The sequence below is a fragment of the Macaca mulatta genome, chromosome 4 (assembly GCF_049350105.2).
Source record: "Macaca mulatta isolate MMU2019108-1 chromosome 4, T2T-MMU8v2.0, whole genome shotgun sequence".
NCBI lineage: Eukaryota > Metazoa > Chordata > Mammalia > Primates > Cercopithecidae > Macaca > Macaca mulatta.
The window spans coordinates 112,430,871-112,450,804 of NC_133409.1; the positions used below are offsets into that span (position 1 = coordinate 112,430,871).

Consider the following 19,934-nt stretch of genomic DNA (forward strand, 5'->3'; position numbering starts at 1 on the left):
GCCTCAGTCTCCCAGGGATTACAGTGGGATTACAAGCATGCCACCACGCCCAGCTAATATGTTGTAGTTTTAGTACAGATGAGGTTTTGCCATGTTGGCCAGGCTGGTCTCGGGCTATTGGCCTCAAGTGATCCACCTGCCTCAACCTCCCAAAGTGCTGGGATTACAGGCGTGAGCCACTGCGCCCAGCCGAGCTGTCATTTTCTAATGACCTATAAGCAATTATCCCACTGAAGGATCGCTGTCTGAAGCATTTTCTTGGGGAAACTGGAGAAAAAAAAAAAGAGCGAAAACAACCACAACAGGCTGGGTGCGATGGCTCACACCTGTAATCCTAGCACTTTGGGAGGCCGACGCAGGCAGATCACTTGAGGTCAGGAGTTCGAGACCACCTGGCCAACATGACAAAAACCTGTCTCTATGAAAAATACAAAAATTAGCTGGGTGTGGCAGTGGATGCCTGTAATTTCAGCTACTCAGGAGGCTGAGGCATGAGAAACACTTAAACCTGGGAGGCAGAGGTTGCCGTGAGCCAAGATCATGCTACTGTACTTCAGCCTGGGAGACAGTGAGACTCCATCTCAAAAACAAACAAAACAAAGCAAAAAACACCAAAAAACCAAGAATGATGCTAAATGGATTTGTGTGTGTGTGTGCGTGTGTGTTTTGCTACCATATTTTCTGTTCAATAGGGTCAATATTTATTTTCTCATAGAGAATGTCCTCTGAAGCCTTAAGATATGTTCTCTATGTGGAACTACTTTTTATTATACTGAACCAATAATTGAATATCAGCTGTGTCATTTTCATTTAAATGTAAAATTTTGTTTTTTGAACATATAATTTCTTTATTGGGTTAAAAATTTGAAAAATGCTTTTAGTGAGAAAGATACCCTCCAAATCCTGTCCTTCAGCTATACAGTATCATTTCTTGTAGGAAATCTGTTTCGAATTCCTTATATACCCTTGGTTCTCAGATAAATACACATATACAATTTTTCTTTTTTATATACAGATTGCATCATACAATATACTCTTTAGCACCTTGCCTTTTTAAAAACTTAACAATAGGTCTTGCAGATGGTTGCATTTTAGAGCAGAAACACTTTCTCATAATTTCTTATAGCTATATAGTCTTCCATTGTATGGATATAGCATTCAACCCATTCCATATGGATTGGCTTTTAGGTCATTTCCAACCTTATGTTGTAACAAACTATACTGCAGCACTGCAGTGTGTATATGTCATTTTGCACATGTGTGAATATATCTGTGGGATAAATTATTAAAAGTACATTAAGGGATATAGCCAAGTTTCCTTCCTAATTGTTGACAATTTATACTTCTACCACATGTGTATGAGCATCTTATTTCCTTACACTCTCACCAATAATATCAAATATTTTTAATTTTTTCAGTCTTATCAATAGATGAAAAATGGTTTCTTAGTGCTGTTTTAACTTGCATTTATCTTATTACGAGTGGCACTGAATATCTTCTTATTGGATTCCCATATGTGCTTCCCAATGCCTTTTCATTCATATGTATAGACAATTTATATTGTACTTTCTGTGACCTATTTAGGCTGTTGTCCATCAAGCTGTTATTGATTTGTAGTACCTCTTGATATATTATAAACATTAGTGCTTTGTTTGTAAAATAAGCCACAAATACTTCTTTCCAGTATGTCCTTTGTTTTTTACATTGTTTGGGTGGTACTTGCTATGTAGATTTTTAATGTCTATGAGGTAAATTCATGAATCTTTTTAAGTTTATTGCCTCTGGATTTTGTTTAGTTCTTAGGAATGTCCTCCTTATCCCAAATATAAAATATTTGGTAATAGTTTCCTCTGGCATGGTTTGGGTTTTCTTTTTTACATTTAAATAGTATTATTTAAATGTATTCTTGAGATGTGATTTGATTTAGGTCATTAAGTATGGATCAAATGGATTTCTGTTATTTTTATTTTTTATATATATATATATTTTTTATTATACTTTAAGTTCTAGGGTACATGTGCACAACACGCAGGTTTGTTACATATGTATACATGTGTCATGTTGGTGTGCTGCACCCATCAACTCGTCAGCACCCTTCAACTCGTCATTTACATCAGGTGTAACTCTCAGGGTATATATGTATTTTTAATGTAATTTTATTATTTTCTGGAGACAGAGCCTCTGTCACCCAGGCTGGAGTGCGGTAGTATGATCATAGTTCACAGCAGCCTCAAACTCTTGGGCTGCAGTTATGTTCCCACCTCAGCCTCCTGAGTAGCTGGGATTACAGTTGCACACCACCAAGCCTGCATAATTGTTATAGTTTTTGTAGACAAGGGATTTCACCAGTTAGCCAGGCTGGTCTTGGACTCCTGAGCTCAAGTGATCTGCCCACCTTGGCCTCCCAAAATGCTGGGATTACATTTGTGAACCTCTGTGCCTGGCCTGCAGTGATATTTCTGTCAAACCTGAGAAATACACTGGGGATAAATCCAATAAATATAATAAAATAAAAAATTATGATCAAGGACACTTAGACTTAATGTTGAATCAGAGAACCTATAGTAGAGAAAAATACTATAGGTAATATATAAGGCCAATCATTGGCCCACTAGATGGAAAACGTTTATAGCTAACCCATGGGAAGTTTCAGTCCTGTCTTAATTTATTAAGTATTACTGAATGTACACTGGAAAATATAAACATAATTAATCAGAAATATTTTAATGTCTTTTCATTCTGTTTTGGACATGAGGAAATCACGTTTTAATGAGTTGCAACTATGGTAAAGTCATAGATTCAGCTATTTTGCACTGAAGGATGTACACAGTTCTACGACAAAAAAAATTTAAATTAAATCATATCCTCCAAGCATGGTGGCTCATGCCTGTAATCCCAGCACTTTGGGAGGCCAAGGTGGGTGGATCACCTGAGGTCTGGAGTTTGAGACCAGCCTGGCCAACATGGTGAAACCTCGTCTGTACTAAAAATACAAAAGTTAGCTGGGCGTGGTGTAATCCCAGCTACTTGAGAGGCTGAGGCAGGAGAATTGCTTGATCCCAGGAGGTGGAGGTTGCAGTGAGCCGAGATGGCGCCATTGCACTCCAGCCTGTGCAACAGAGCAAAACTATTCTTTCTCCAAAAAAAAAAAAAAAAATTGTATCCTTAAGTAATGATTTTGTTGGAAATTTTTTTTTATAGATATCAGAGTATTCAAAGTAAATTAGCTCTTCCTGGTGATTCAGAGCAATAGTAAGGCAAGCTTTTTCTATAAACGGCCAGATAGTAAATATTTTATGTTCTGTGTCATGCAGTCTCTGTCAAAACTACTCACACAATGATTACAGTGCAAAATTAGTCAGAGGTAATACATAAATGATGGATACTGCTCTGTCCCAATAAAACTTTATAAACACAAAATGAATTTTACATAATTTTATGTGTAAGAAAATATAATTTTTTTTTGATATTTTAGAGCCATGTAAAAATGATTCCTGGCTGGGCGAAGTAGCTCACACCTATAATACCAGCATTGTGGGAGGTGGAGGCGGTTAGGTCATCTGAGGTGAGGAGTTTGAGACCAGCCTGGCCAACATGGTGAAACCCCATTTCTACTAAAAATGCAAAAATTAGCTGGGCGTGGTGGTGCACGCCTGTAATCCCAGCTACTGGGGAGGCTGAGGCAAGAGAATTGCTTGAACCCGGGAGGCAGAGGTTGCCGTGAGCCGACATCACGACAGTGTACTCCAGCCTGGTCAACAAGTGCAAAAATCCGTCTCAAAAAAAAAAAAAAAAAAAAAAAGATTTCTAAACCACGACCTATACAAAAAACAGGCATGAGAAATTGTGGAAGACAGGGTGGCAATTCCTCAAGTATCTAGAACCAGAAATACCATTTGACCCAGTAATCCCATTACTGGGTATATACCCAAAGGATTATAAATCATTCTATTATAAAGACACATGTACACATATATTTATTGCAGCACTATTTACAATAGCAAAGACTTGGAACTAACCCAAATGCCCATCAGTGATAGACTGGATAAAGAAAATGTGGTACATAGACACCATGGAATACTATGCAGCCATAAAAAAGAAGGAATTCATGTCCTTTGCAGGGACATGGATGCAGCTGGGAGCCATCATTCTCAGCAAACTAACATGGGAACAGAACCAAACACTGCATGTTCTCACTGATAAGTGGGAGTTGAACAGTGAGAACACATGGACACACATCTGGGCCTGTCGGGGTGATGAGCAAGGGGAGGGAGAGCATCAGCACAAATACTGAATGTATGCAGGGCTTAAAACCTAGATAAGGGGTTTATGGGTGCAGCAAAACACCAGGGCACAGGTATACCTATGTAACAAACCTGCACATTCTGCACGTGTATCCCAGAACTTAAAGTAAAATTAAAAAAAAGAAAAAGAGTTAGTCCTATCCATGTTCTAAATAGTACAAAACTTTAGCAAATAAAAGACTGTGTTTTATTAGTGCATGGATGGAAAGACAAATCAATGGAATAGAATAGAAAACCAAATATTCACCCACATATATGCATAAAAATTTAATATTTGATAAAGAAGATGATTCAGATTAATGTGGAAAAGGCAGATTACTCAATCAGTGAATGAGCAATCATTGTGATAAACAAGCAAACCGTTTAAAAATCCATTTGAGGTCAGGCAAAGTGGCTCACACGTGTAATCCCAGCACTTTGGGAGGCACAGGAAGGAAGATTGCTTGAGCCTAGGAGTTTGAGATCAGCCTGACAAGATGGTGAGACCTTGTCTCTACAAAAACAAAAAATAAGAAATTAGCTGAATGTGGTGGTGTGCACCTATAGTCCTGGCTACTCGGGAGGCTGAGGTGGGAGAATAACTTGAGCCCAGGAGTTTGAGGCTGCTGTGAGCTATGATCACACCATTGCACTCCAGCCTGAGAGCAAGATACACAGCAAGAGAGTTCCAACTGAAGGGCTTTGATCTTTAACTTATAAAAGGAATTTTTCTCAATTAATTAATTAATTAATTATTGGCTGCCAGATAGAGTGGTAAGGATTATTCTATAGTATTAGTTTTTTGGTACTCAATAGGGCCAGAATTACTGCATATACATTTTGATTATAAATTCTTTGATGCTTAATATTATATGACTTGGGAAGTGCTATAAATGAAAATAATCAAGATATACTTTGTGCTTTTCACTCTTGAGATTTTATGTGATAAAACATTGGTTACCTACAGTTCATTCTCCCTCCTTTGAAAGTGGAACATTGCTGATCTCAATCAAAATGAGAGAAGTATGTAAAAGGGACCAGAATCATGTAGCATGCTTTGAACAGCAAATAACAGGAAACACTGGTCCAGTTGGATGTTAGGAAAGCACTGTATTATTGCCAATAGCAGGCATTTCAGGCATATTATGCCAAGGGCTCCCTTTCCACCTTGTGTTGGCTTCCTCTTCAGGTTGGTAGCAAAATACTTGTAGCCATTTCCAAAATCATATCCCATCATAAACACCAGGAGAAGGAAAGAAGATATGAGTCCTTTTGTGTGTCTCTCTTCAGAAATGAGACAACCTATGCTGGAAGCCTCCTTTAGGTTTTACTTCATTTCAAAACTGGGACATGTGCAATTTCCTAAAGCAATCACTGGCAAGGGGAATGGGATTATCACGATTAGTCTAAACTAATCACCTGGAGTTAAACTGATGTTAGAAGTTAGTGTCCATCAACACTAAACAGGATTCTATTTTCCTATGTTTTGACGTCACGTGGGAGTTGAAAAAGTGCAACTGACAGCCAGAGATTGACAGAGTGATGGAGCCACTGAATAAGAAATGGATTTATGACCTGGGAACATGAGAAGGCATGCTAAATGAAACCCATACATTTGAAGCTGTCAATTTCTCATAGATTATCTATTTGTTCACATATAAGGAATCTTGAGAAACTCATGTAGGATGCAATAGAAACTATATTTCATTCGAGTGCATATTCGTTAACATTTTTGTATTTTTCTGCTTTTTAAAAACTCTACAGTCAGGCCGGGCGCAGTGCCTCATGCCTACAGTCCCAGTGCTTTGGAGGCTGAGCCAGGAGGATCTCTTGAGCCCAGGAGTTTGAGACCTACCTGGGCAACATAGCGAACCCTGTCTCGACAAAAAAATAAAATTAAAAATAAAAATAAAATAAATAAATAAAAAATTAGTTGGTTGGGTTGTGCAGTTCTGTAGTCCTAGCTACCTGGGAGGCTGTGGCAGGAGGGTTGTTTGAGTTCAGCAGTTTGAGACAGAAGTGATGAGACAGATGGCATTATCATGCCACCACTCTCTGGCCTGGGCAATAGGGCAAGACTCTGTCTCTAAAAACAAACCAAATAAGAAAAACAAAACCAAAAAATCCTCTATCATCAGAAAATTATCAACACTTTTGGTTTCAGATGTGTCCATCTTGCTGTGAGTCCACATCCAGCAGGCACAAAGCCAAGAGCACCATGGCTCCTCTCCTTGCTGTGTGTGTGCACCTTTCCATGAATATACGAAATAAAGATGATTACTTACTCCATGTGTTACACTTGCAAACCTTGCCCTTTTTATTGCTCTAAAATATGAGGTAACCAAGATTGTGCACAAGTAGCATTAGACAACTCGCTGCACACTATTTCTCACTGTGTTTGTTGTCCTATGTGGTACTTTGGATAATGTTATTTTCATAATTATGCATGAATAATTTTTCCAGGGCCACCAGCTGGTCCTAGCTGGCTGCCTTCTCCTCCACCCCTGCTGACTACATAAATGATTTGTTATTTTCCAAAGATAGTTTTTTAAAACGTTTATATTCGGGGGTAAGCGTGAAAGTTGGTTACATAGGTAATCTAGTGTCATGGGAATTTGTAGTACAGATTATTTCATCACCCAGGTATTAAGCCTATTACTCACTATTTGTCTTTTCTGCTCCTCTCCCTTTTCTTACCCTCCACCCTCAAGTAGACCGCAGTGTCTATTGTTTCCTTCTTTGCATTAATAAATTCTCATCATTTAGCTCCCACTTGTAAGTGAGAACAAGTGATATTTGGTTTTCTCTTCCTGCATTAGTTTGCTAATGGCCTCCAACTCCATCCATGTTCCCACGAAATACATGATCTCATTCTTTTTGTTATGACTGCATAGTATTCCATGATGTATATGTACCACATTTTCTTCATCCAGTCTGTCATTGATGGATATTTAGGTTGATCCTGTGTGCTTGCTATTGAGAGTCGTGCTGCAATGAACATTCATGTGCATGTGTCATTATGGTAGAATGATTTATATTCTTCTGGGTATACACCCAGCAAGGGGATTCCTGGGTCAAATGGTACTTCTGCTTTTAGCAGCTTGAGGAATCACCATACTGCTTTCCACAATGGCTGAACTAATTTACACTCCCACCAACAGTGTATGTGTTCCCTTTTTTCTGCAACCTTGCCAGCATCTGTTATTTTTTGACTTTTTTAAACATAGCCATTCTAACTTGTGTGAGTTCGCATCTCATTGTGGTTTTGATTTGCATTTCTCTAATAATCAGTGAAATTGAGCTTTTATTCATATGCTTGTTGGCGCATGTATGTCTTTTGAAATTGTTTGCTCATGCCGTTTGCCCACATTTTAAGGAGTTGTTTGTTGTTCTCTTGTAAATTTGTTTAAGTTCATTATAGATACTGGATATTAGATCTTTGTCAGATGTATAGTTTGCAAATATTTTCTTTAGGCTGTCTGTTTATTCCGTTGATAGTTTCTTTTGCTGTGCAGAAGCTCTTAAGTTTAATTAGATCCCATGTGTCAATTTTTGGTTTTGTCGCCATTGCCTTGATGTCTTTGTCAAGAAATCTTTGCCCTTTCCTTTTTTTTTTTTTTTTTTTTTGAGACAGAGTCTCGCTCTGTCGCCCAGGCTGGAGTGCAGTGGCGCAATCTCGGCTCACTGCAAGCTCCGCCTCCCGGGTTCACGCCATTCTCCTGCCTCAGCCTCCTGAGTAGCTGGGACTACAGGCGCCCGCCACCGCGCCCAGCTAATTTTTTGTATTTTTAGTAGAAACGGGGTTTCACCGTGGTCTCGATCTCCTGACCTTGTGATCCGCCCGCCTCGGCCTCCCAAAGTGCTGGGATTACAGGCGTGAGCCACCGCGCCCGGCTTCTTTGCCCTTTCCTATGTCCAGGATGGTATTTGCTTAGATTGTCTTCCAGGGTTTTTATAATTTTGGGTTTTACATTTAAGTCTTTGACCCATCAAAGATAATTTTCAATGTTGAATCTGATTTTTCTCTTTAAGAGACTGGGTGTCCCTCTGTTGCCCAGGCTGGAGTCCAGTGGCATGATCATAGCCCACTGCAACCTTGAACTCCTGCGTTCGAGCAATCCTCCTTAACCATCCTCCTTATCTGGAATTACAGAGCCACTAAGTCGGTGAATCTGATTTTTTTAAAGCTTTAACATAAAAGTTAAATGGTTGCTTAATTTTACCAAAGAGGTAGCATTTGAGAAAGTGACTATCAACATGTACACAAAGCTATGTAAAAAATGAGCTTTGTCAGTAGAAATCCAAGCATCTCGATCACACTGGTGTTACTTATAAATAAATGTTTTGAAACTTAACATTTTTTGTTGGACCTGGTGGCTCACGCTTGTAATCCCAGCACTTTGGGAGGCCGAAGGAGCCGGATCACCAGAGGTCAGGAGTTTGAGACCAGCCTGACCAACATGGTGAAACCCCATCTCTTCTAAACACACAAAAATTAGCCAGGCATGGTGATGCATGCCTGTAGTCCCAGCTACGAGGGAGGCTGGGGTGGGAGGATAGCTTGAACCTGGATGGCGGAGGTTGCAGTGAGCTGAGATTGCGCCACTGTACTCCAGCCTGGGCAACAGAGTGAGACTATATCTCAAAAAGAAAAAAAAAAAAAAAAAGAAACAACTTTTTTTTTTCTCCCAACATAAAGCCAATACAAGGAAATCTCATGAAATTAATTATTTATTTATAATTTTTTTTTCCTCAACAAAACCCCTCAAAGTTCAGACATTAACACAGACATGTAATACCAAACAGCTACAAAGGACAGATGGAAACAGGAAAAGTCAGATGAATGGCGCTCAAAAGCAACAGTAACTAAGCACTTGAAAGTGGATTGGATTGTTGGTTAATATTTTTCCATTTGAAAGAATCACATGGGATTCTAGCTTCTTGCAAGAAGGAGTTTAAGTTACACCTGATGCTTCCCCTCATTGACCAAGGGGCTGGGATGTCTTGTTAACTCTCTCCTTTCGGTTTAATTGCATTCCATACTCTAATTTTCTCAGATCATATATTGTATCTTATTTTTCCCCCTGAGCAGAAAGAATTCTTTCTGTTTACTTCACCCCACTTCTTTCCTCTGAGAAAAGGCACTCTTCTCCAACAGGAGAAAGAAAACCAGGAGGAGAGGAGAGAAGAGAGAGAATATGAGAGAGAGAGAGGGAGAGGTGTGATGGAGTGTTGGACTGGATGATAGAGGGGAGCCAGAAGGGGGATGCTCCAGGCTCTCAATCTCAGGACTGTGCAAAATGATTTTCCAGGAGATGCACATGTGGTCTCATATTTCTCACAATAGTCCACCCAGGCTCCCTCCTCAGGTCTGTCTCCCACTACCAAAACCCAATATAGCCAGTCTCGCTGCCTTACCTGGAGGGAGGACCAGGACCTGGGTCTCTACTCCTGTCCCTGCACAGATTCATTTGAGGCATTTACATTTGTGACCACTCTTGGGGGAACAGCCTGCAACAGGAAAGGAGTGAGTGGATGTTGGTGTTTTTCCAGGGCCACCAGTTGGTCCTAGCTGACTGCACCCCCCTCCCCAACTACATACACTTCTTTGGGGGCAGAAAGTTCCTCTCTCAGCTGAGGGGCCTATGGGTATTACTCAGGGAGCAGCCTCAGGTTGGGGTAACTGCTCTTGTTGCTGCAGGAGGAAGAGGTGGAAAGACACTAGAGGTGGAAAGACAATCAGTCTGGAATCTGATTTTTAAAAACATTTTTTGGGAGCCACTTACTCAAAGTCTTGAAATCAGAAAATCCTGATGGTGCTGTCTTCAAAATACATCCCAAATGCATACATTTCAACCACTAATACTCTATTCTAAAACATGTTGACTTATTTTTTTCTCTAAAATTCAAGCCCAATGCCCAAAATAATCAAACGATTAGGATGCCTTTTATTTTGGTTTCTTGAAATGACCACTGTTAATAAAAATATTTGTCTTTGGGAGGCAGAGTCTGGCGGATCACCTGAGGTCAGGAGTTCGAGACCAGCCTGACCGACTTGGAGAAACACCACCTCTACTAAAAATACAAAATTAGCTGGGCATGGTGGCGCATGCCTGTAATCCCAGCTACTTGGGAGGCTGAGGCAGGAGTATTGCTTGAACCCGGGAGGCAGAGGTTGCAGTGTGCTAAGATTATGTCATTGCGCTCCAGCCTGGGCAACAAGAGTGAAACTTGTTCTCAAAAAAAAAAAAAAAAAAAAAAGAGAAAAATTTGCACTTTTAATTAATACATAAAAAGGAATATTCAGGTTTGCTTGATCTGCAAATTTTGAGTGACTCAAACAGAATATGAGTGTTCTTTTGGTTACCAAACTTAGAATAACATAAAAAACCATAGGAAGAAAAGTTGTTTTTTTAAAGGTTATTTCTAATAAAATGATGTGTACTTCTAAAGTTAAAAAGCTTTGTTTATTATATAGACTGACATATAACTGTTAAAACTTGATTATAAAGATGAAATTGTCTTTGTCAATTATGAATTAGTGATATTCATAATATACTTTTTGGGGTAAATTTCGGCGAAGGAGAGAGTAAAAGAGGAAAAATTTCTGAGTGATGGAGAGTCCTGCTAAAAATAAATAAATAAATAAATAAATGAAAGCAAAATATTTATATAGACAGTAGATATGTGATTGAGTTGGTCCATATCAGAAAACTTTAGAAATTGAGAGGTTTTCTGATCTCTTGTGGAAGTCTCATAAAAAATGGCAAGCAATTGGCTGAGCACAGCGGCTCATGCCTGTAATCCTTGCACTTTGGGAGGCTGAGGCAGGTGGATCACTTGAGGTCAGGAGTTGGAGACCAGCATGGCGACATGGTGAAACCCCATCTCTGCCAAAAATACAAAAATAAACTGGGCACGGTGGTGTGCGCATGTAATTCCAGTTACTCGAGAGGCTGAGGCAGGAGAATGGCTTGCACCCAATGGAGGTTGTAGCAAGCCGAGATCGCACCACGCATTCCAGCGAGGGTGACAGAGCGAGACTCTGTCTTAAATAAACAAAACAAAACAAACAATACCCCAAAGGCAAGAAATTAGAGAACTTTTAAAAGCTTTGCTATTACCTAAGGGGGTAGTCATGTAATAAAATGGAGACTAATTTAAAGGGCAATAACCCAGAATCCTGAGGAAATAATTTGCCACTATGCTAAACAAGTAGCATTAACCAAAGCAGTTGCCGTACTGATGGTTTGTAAATACGTTCTAGCCATTGTCTGCTTGTCTCCAGAACGGATTGAGGATATTCCTGATAGACAGCCAAGGTTCTGTTGATAAAATTGCGTGAATGTTATTCTGGACTTAAGGAGTTCCACTGTATTCTTCAGTGATTGGGGGGAGGGGTTGTGGTACACAAAAGAACTTTTTTTTTTTTTAATATGAATAAACAATCTTGCTGTACCAAATGAATATTGAGAACAATTAGAAAGAAGTCCGGGCTCGGTGGCTCACACCTGTAATCTCAGCACTTTGAGGGGCCGAGGCGGGTGGATCACCTGAGGTCAGGAGTTTGAGACCAGCCTGGTCAACATGGTGAAACCCCATCTCTACTAAAAATACAAAAAAATTAGCCAGGTGTAGTGGCTTCTGCCTGTAATCCCAGCTACTCAGGAGGCTGAGGCTGGAGAATTGCTTGAACCTGGGGGGTGGAGGTTGCAGCGAGCTGAGACCACCTCACCATGGCAATCCTGCCTGGGTAACAAGAACTAAACTTAGCCTCAGGAAAAAAAAAAAAAAAAAGAACAATTAGAGAGAAAGAAAATGAATTCTATAAAACTAAATTTGAGAATGCTGTCTAAGACTTAAACTTCCATGGCTGGGTGGCTTGGGAATTGCTGTTAGCCTTGAAGACAATGACATCAACTCCTCCGGGAATCCATAGGCTACTCCATACATTAAGGAATTCACTTCTGTTTTTTTTGTTTGTTTGTTTTTCGTTTTTTTTTGAGATGCAGTTTTGCCCTTGTTGCCCAGGCTGGAGTGCAATGGCGCGATCTCAGCTCAACGCAACCTCTGCCTCCTGGGTTCAAGCAATTCTCCTGCCTCAGCCTCCCAGGTAGCTGGGATTACAGGCATGCGGTTCCATGCCCAGCTAATTTTGTATTTTTAGTAGAGATAGTGTTTCCCCATGTTAGTCGGGCTGGTCTTGAACTCCTGATCTCAGGTGATCTGCCCGCCTCGGCCTCCAAAAGTGCTGGGATTACAGGCGTGAGCCACCGCACCCGGCCAGGAATTCACTTCTGAACCTGTATTCTGCCATATTGCAAGCTCACATGTCTAAATACTACAAAGGATTCATTTGATGTGTCTAGCTTTTAATAGATAACAATAATCTTCCCCAAATATCCACCTAATAGTTTTGCATGACTAGAAATCTGAAGATTGCGTCTTTTGGAAAAGACTAAACATCTCAAAATCAGAGGAAAAACTACTGTTGGCCTTAATAAAAAGGAGATCATCAAGAAACTGTAAACTGAGAATTCTTAAGTATCTTCCAGAACAACGATTTTTGGAAGAAGATGACCAAACCAATGTCTTCAGATCAAGCTTTGATGACTCCAAGTAGATACGTCCATCCAAGACAGTAAAATAGGATACAGGTTCTGATATCTTTGCCCTCTTTTTAAACTTTTGCTGTACTTAGCATTGTGCTTAAGCATTGCCTAGAGGGCAACCAAAAGTTTTTAAGATTCTTTCACAAACTTGGCCTGGTGAGATGGCTCATGCCTGTAATCCTAGCACTTTGGGAGGACCAGGCAGGCAGAATACTTGAAGCCTTGAGTCTGAGACCAGCCTGGTCATCATGGTGAAACTCTGTCTCTACTAAAAATACAAAAATGCAGAAATTAGCTGGGCGTGGTGTCACCCACCTGTAATCTCAACTACTTAGCAGGCTGAGGCAGTGAGATGAGATCGGACGAATGCACTCCAGCCTGGGCAACAGAGTGAGACTCTGTCTCAAAGAAAAGGATTCTTTCACAAATGACGAATGACAGTTTATCTTGATCTTCTTTTTTTGTTTTTTGAGGCAAAGTTTTTTTGCTCTTGTCACCCAAACTGGAGTGCAGTGGCGCAACCTCAGCTCACTGCAATCTCTGTGTCTCCCTGGTTCAAGTGATTCTCCTGCCTCAGTCCCTCAAGTAGCTGGGATTACAGGCTTATGTCACCATGCCTGGCTAATTTTTGTATTTTTAGTGGAGACAGGGTGTCACCATGTTGGCCAGGCTGGTCTCAAACTCCTGACCTCAAGTCATCCACCTGCCTTGGCATCCAAAGTGCTGGGATTACAGGCATGAGCCATCATGTCTGGCCTCAATTTTCTATAGTAGAGCATTTTCCCTGCCACCTAAGGAAAGGGAAAACTTTCTTATTTTTTTCTCAACTATAGCTATTGTTTTTTTCAATTTTTATTTAGCTTAAAATTTTTCTTTTAAGAGACAGAATCTTGCTATGTCACCCAGCCTGGAGTGTGGTGGTGTGATTCTAGCTCAAACTCCTGGGCTCAGGTGGTCCACCCACCTTAGTCTCTGGATAAGCTAGGACTACAGGTGCGCATCACCTCACCCAGTTATTGCTTTCAGGTTTTAGTAAAGATGAAGTCTCACTTTGTTGCCTGGGCTGGTAGCAAAATCCTGGCTCACAGGATGACCTCAAACAACAAAATATGTCTGCTGACATTATTGCAATAATGTACTGAGTCTCTCCTTGCAGTGTTAGTCCTTAATCTTCAGTGACTCCTCAGCCTCCACTCAAGCAATGTTCACATGTTGAAGAATTAGTTGTCCTGCTCTCACTGTGATAAATGACACTTATACACCCCATACCCCTTTCAGTTTGTGCAGCACTAAATCACTACTTTTTATGTGAATATCAGGTCCCCGATCATTATACAAACTTATCTAGTGTAATGTGGAGTGAGTTTTAGACTATTACATTAATAATATTTTTCAATATTTTAAACATCTACTCCTATAGGAAATGATGTTTCTCTGAGAAAGGTACCCAAACCTAAAATGAGGCAAGTATGGACTATTCAGGAGACCTTCCAGGAGAGATGACCGACTCCCTCTTCATCTATACTCTGGGAGCTCCAATTCTAGTAATAGGAATAATATGACTAGAAAAAAGTGATCCAAAATGTGTCTCTGGTCCCAGCAGAAATCAATAGATGACACTACTTCTTTTCTGGAGGTCCAGTAACCTAGTTTAAATTAAAGTTTCATGGTGGTTTTGAATGATTTCATAGTTTTTGGTTTCTTCCTGGCCAGCCAAGGACAGCTTTTGTTTGATAGCAAATGCTGTTTGCAGCACCTTCCTAAAACATTACTGTTCAGGCAGAACAGTTTTGTGGCAAGGTTAAAAGACTATCTGTCTCTCTAGAACAGATTCAGATGGAGTTGGGACATGATTTCATGGTCTGGTTTTGAAATCGTCCTTTGTCTTTGCAACGTATTACTAGGATTAATAATCATTTTGTTTCAGTAAATACCTGTATTTGACTAGTACATTCTGTTCAGTCTTTTTTTTTTGAGACGGAATTTTGCTCTTGCCCTCTAGGCTGGAGTGCTATGGTGTGATCTCAGCTCACTGCAACCTGTGCCTCCTGGGTTCAAGCGATTCTCTTGCCTCAGCCTCCTGAGTAGCTAGGATTACAGGTGCCCGCCACCATGCCAAGGTAATTTTTGTATTTTTAGTAGAGATGGGGTTTCACCATGTTGACTATCAGGCTGGCCTTGAACTCCTGACCTCAGGTGATCCACCCGCCTTGGCCTCCCAAAGTGTGGGATTACAGGCGTGAGCCTCCTCTTCAGTCTTTTTTTTTTTTGAGGCAGAGTCTTCACTCTGTCGCCCAGGCTGGAGTGCAGTGGCACCATCTCTGCTCACTGCAAGCTCCGCCTCCCGGGTTCGCGCCATTCTCCTGCCTCAGCCTCCGGAGTAGCTGGGACTACAGGCGCCCGCCACCGCGCCCAGCTAACTTTTTGTATTTTAGTAGAGACGGGGTTTCACCGTGTTAGCCAGGATGGTCTCGATCTACTGACCTCGTGATCCGCCCGCCTCGGCCTCCCAAAGTGCAGGGATTACAGGCGTGAGCCACCGCGCCCGGCCTCCTCTTCAGTCTTAAATGCTACTTAAATGCTACTGTGCAGTCATTATATTTTCACTATGTATATTTTGTAACAAAATGTATATGAAAGACCAAATGTTTGCGGATGCAGAGAACATTCTCCCGAAAACCTTGTGATCTGTGGATTCTGATAGTGGTATAGATCTGAATCTCATAGATGAAACTCCTAATGGCTGACTTTGTCTTTGGTAAAAGGGGAGGCTGAAAACTGAAAAATCACCCAAAAACTTGCAGTGGGAAGCTGACAGGCCAAGCTGAATCTTCCCTACCAAACATGAACGTCTCCTGCAATTTTATTTTTTTTATTTTTTAAATTTATTTTATTTTTATTTTTTTATTTTATTTTTTTTTTGAGACAGAGTCATGCTCTGTCGCCCGGGCTGGAGTGCAGTGGCGTGATCTCAGCTCACTGCAACCTCCCCCGCTGGGTTCAAGTGATTCTCCTGCCTCAGCCTCCTGAGTACCTGGGGTTACAGGCGTGTGCCACCATGCCCCGGCTAATTTTTTGTATTTTTAGTAGAGACAGGGTTTCAGCATGTTGGTCAGGCTGGTCTGGAACTCCTGCCCTCCTGATCTGCCCACCTCAATCTCCCAAACTCCTGGGATTACAGGCATGAGCCACCGCACCCGGCCACAAAATATGTTAAATACTCAAGATTGCTCAGTGATTGTCACTCAACGAGATGTAGAAAGTCTATTCTGGCATTCTACGACAGCTCGGCCGGGCATGGTGACTCATGCCTGTAATCCCAGCACTTAGGGAGGCCAAGGCGGGGAGATCACGAAGTCAGGAGATCGACACCATCCTGGCTGACATGGTGAAACCCAGTCTCTACCAAAAAAATTACAAAAGATTAGCCGGGCGTGGTGGTGGGCGCCTGTAGTCCCAGCTACTTGGGAGGCTGAGGCAGGAGAATGTCATGAACCCGGGAGGCGGAGCTTGCAGGGAGCCGAGATTGCGCCACTGCACTCCTGCCTGGGCGACAGAGTGAGACTCCCTTTAAAAAAGAAAGAAAGAAAGAAAAAAAAAGTACATTCTGTAACTATATTTGAAACCAGAGATAACATTCAGCAATGAAGACCACATTAGTCTCTCAACTTCCTAGATAAATTTACCAGCATAATTACCAAATTGCCCCATTTTAGAGAACTAGCTCCTACTCCTTAAACGCGCCTTAGACTGCCCTAGTCAACTCCTACAATGGGCTCCTATGACACCATCCTATCAAGTTTATTTTCCTGTGTTGTTTGCTCTCCCTTGATGCAACACACCAAATAAACCCAGTCGTGTTGGAATACACTGTGTGGTCATTGGGTGGCTGCCGACACCTGTGCAAATCTACGGAGCCCATTTGGAGGCTTCCTGCACCTCCATACCCTCAGCCCCTGCCCTGGTTCATGCCAGTAGGCATGCTCCAAAATCGTTAGAATTTAGAGTGAAGAAAAACTCCTGATTCCAGGGCATCAGAAAGCCAAGCACTTATCAGATGATTAAGTCTGACTTGAAAGGATTAAGCTCAGAGCAGATAATTACTTGGAATGAATTATCTTGGGAAGACCTGCGGGGATTGGACAGCCACCCTAAGGTGGATCAAGGGGCGGGTTGTTTGAATTCCTTATTAAGCATAGAGCCTAGGCCCTTCCTCGCTTTTCCAAGTCTTTTGCCAACCAGTTTCTTAGACTTTCTCCTATTCTGAATCAGGTGGGAGCAGAGCATGGACATGGGAACAGGTGCTCTCAGCAAGGAGCCGTGGTGGACCCTACCCGAAAACTTTCATGCTCCAATTGTGTTCCACATGGAAGAGGACCAGGAGGAGCTCATCTTCGGTGAGTGGCCTTTGCCGACGTCCCCTCCTTCATCTGTTTGTTTTTATTTTTTTGAGACAGATTCTCGCTCGTGATCTTGGCTCACTGCAACGTCTGCCTTTTGGGTTGAAGTGATTCTCATGCTTCAGCCTGCAGAGTACCTGGGACTACAGGCTCCTGCCACCATGCCTAACTAGTTTTTGTATTTTTTGTTTGTTTTGAGACAGTCTCGCTCTGTCGCCCAGGCTGTAGTGCAGTGGCGCCATGACGGCTCACTGCAAGCTCCGCCTCCCGGGTTCTCGCCATTCTCCCGCCTCAGCCTTCCGAGTAGTTGGGACTACAGGCGCCACCACCTCACCTGGCTAATTTTTTGTATTTTTAGTAGAGATGGGGTTTCACCATGTTAGCCAGGATGGTCTCGGTCTCCTGACCTCGTGATCTGCCCGCCTTGGCCTCCCAAAGTGCTGGGATTACAAGCGTGAGCCACGGCTCCCGGCCTAGTATTTTTTTTTTTTTTTTTTTGAGATGAGATGGAGTCTCGCTCTGTCGCCCAGGCTGGAATGCAATGGCGCCCTCTCGGCTCACTGCAAGCTCCGCCTCCCGGGTTCACGCCATTCTCCTGCCTCAGCCTCCCGAGTAGCTGGGACTACAGGCGCCCGACAGCACGCCTGGCTAATTTTTTGTATTTTTAGTAGAGACGGGTTTCGCCGTGTCAGCCAGGCGTGTGTGGAACTCCTGACCTCAAGTGATCTACCTGCCTCCACCTCCCAAAGTGCTGGGATTACAGGCATGAGTCACTGCGCCAGGCCGGCCTCCTTCATCCCCTTCTCGGTTTTCTATCTTCCCCTCTCCTCCCACCTTCATGAGTCACACATCCCTACCCTCAAGGCCACTTCCCCATCCCCCAAGGACTGGTGGCTGACAGTTCCTCTTCTCACCTCTTGTGCTTCCAGGACTTGATGACACATACCTTCGCTGCATTGAGCTGCACAGCCACACCCTTATTCAGCTGGAGAGTTGTTTTACAGCTACAGGCCAGACTCGTGTGACCGTAGTCGGACCACCAATGGCAAAGCAGTGGCTGCTGCTCATGTTCCGTTCCGTGGGGAGCCACTACTCCAAGTGTCACGCTCAAGGTAGGTATCCTTGGCTGAACTGTGGAGGGGAGGGCTTGATGGTGGAGTTCTGGCTGTGTTGTGTGGCATCTTGGATTCGTGAAGAATCCCTTGTGTGGCCGGGGAATCCAGGTGCTCTTCCCAGAATCCATTGGGAAGGGAAGGGCTCATTTTTGTGGCATGCGATTGCTCAGAGAGGAAAGGGTAGCAGGGAATAGTAAATGGGTTACCTTGGAAGACCTGGGCTAGGGTGACATCCTCCCTGGAACCTTCCTGGTGGAGTCCGGGCCTACCAAGAGCCCCAGTAATGGACTGTGGTTCATCAGCCCCAGGCAATTCTTTTGCAGGTCTGAAGATGCTCGAACGTGTCCGAAGCCAGCCCCTGACCAACGACGACCTGGTCGCCTCCATTAGCCTGCCACCCTACACCGGAGACTGATCTCCCCTGGGAAGCGGGGATGAGAGGAGAAGTCTTGGCTTCACTTTTGCTGAGAAAGACATGAAAAACAATGAAGAAAGTTTGAATCTGTGGCCAGACCTGCCCCTCTCAGGCCTTCTAGGCATGTGTCTGAGGCAAATCTCCTGAATGCAAGAAGTGTTATTGGTAAAGCAATCCAATAAAATAAGCTACCTATGATGCAAAGCCTTCTATGTGCTGTCCTCTTTCCTTAGGATGAACTATTCAGTCCTGAAGGGGATTCTCTGGACAAGTGCTGAGGTCTGGGGAGGCCCAGCCCAGGGAAGGAGCCGGGTACGAAAGTCAGGGCTTTCAGGAACTGCTCCTCTCAGGCCTGGAGCCTGGTTAGGCTTCTCTGAGTTGAGTGAAAACGGAGGCTGCTGAAAAGGGACCCTCCTAGGATCCCCAGGGTTTTCCTGGACCTTGAAGTGCAGACAAATGGGGAGAACGGAAAGGTGGGAGGAAGGGTCCAGATAGAGATGGAAAGTGTTCCCACCCCAACTACCTGGTGAAGTAGACAACCAGGGAAGCTGGTGAATATGAGGTAGCCAGCATTGTCCCTGATTGCCCAAGTTTGTGGGTGGGGTGAGAGTGGACGGGGTGATTTTCAGGGAGCTAAGGATTCCGAAGTCCCTCAAGCCATGAATTAAATTGACTAGGAAGGCTTCCTGAATTTCCATTGAAGAACTTTATCCGATTGCGGAATCTACATCTTTCTGTAGCCAGAATTATGGCATGCTAAAACTGTCCTCAGTAGAACTCTTCCTCTTCAAATTTGCCGTTTCTCCAGCAGTCTGTATTTTTTTTTTTTTTTTTAGACGGAGTCTTGCTCTGTCACCCAGGCTGGAGTGCAGTGGCCGGATCTCTGCTCACTGCAAGCTCCGCCTCCCGGGGTTTACGCCATTCTCCTGGCTCAGCCTCCCGAGTAGCTGGGACTACAGGCGCCCGCCACCTCGCCCGGCTAGTTTTTTGTACTTTTTTAGTAGAGACGGGGTTTCACCGTGTTAGCCAGGATGGTCTCGATCTCCTGACCTCGTGATCCGCCCGTCTCGGCCTCCCAAAGTGCTGGGATTACAGGCTTGAGCCACCGC

At 42.9% G+C, this 19,934-nt stretch overlaps 1 protein-coding gene across 1 annotated transcript; it reads left to right on the top strand.

Annotated features, from left to right (window-relative positions):
* Positions 1-17,180: 17,180 nt before the first annotated feature.
* Positions 17,181-19,028, top strand: KHDC1L (KH domain containing 1 like). The gene is made up of 3 exons (XM_001112152.5): positions 17,181-17,292; positions 18,225-18,407; positions 18,734-19,028. Exons 1-3 carry the CDS (start codon positions 17,181-17,183, stop codon positions 18,823-18,825), a joined length of 387 nt encoding a protein of 128 aa, XP_001112152.1. The 3' UTR covers positions 18,826-19,028.
* The last annotated feature ends 906 nt before the right edge of the window (positions 19,029-19,934 follow it).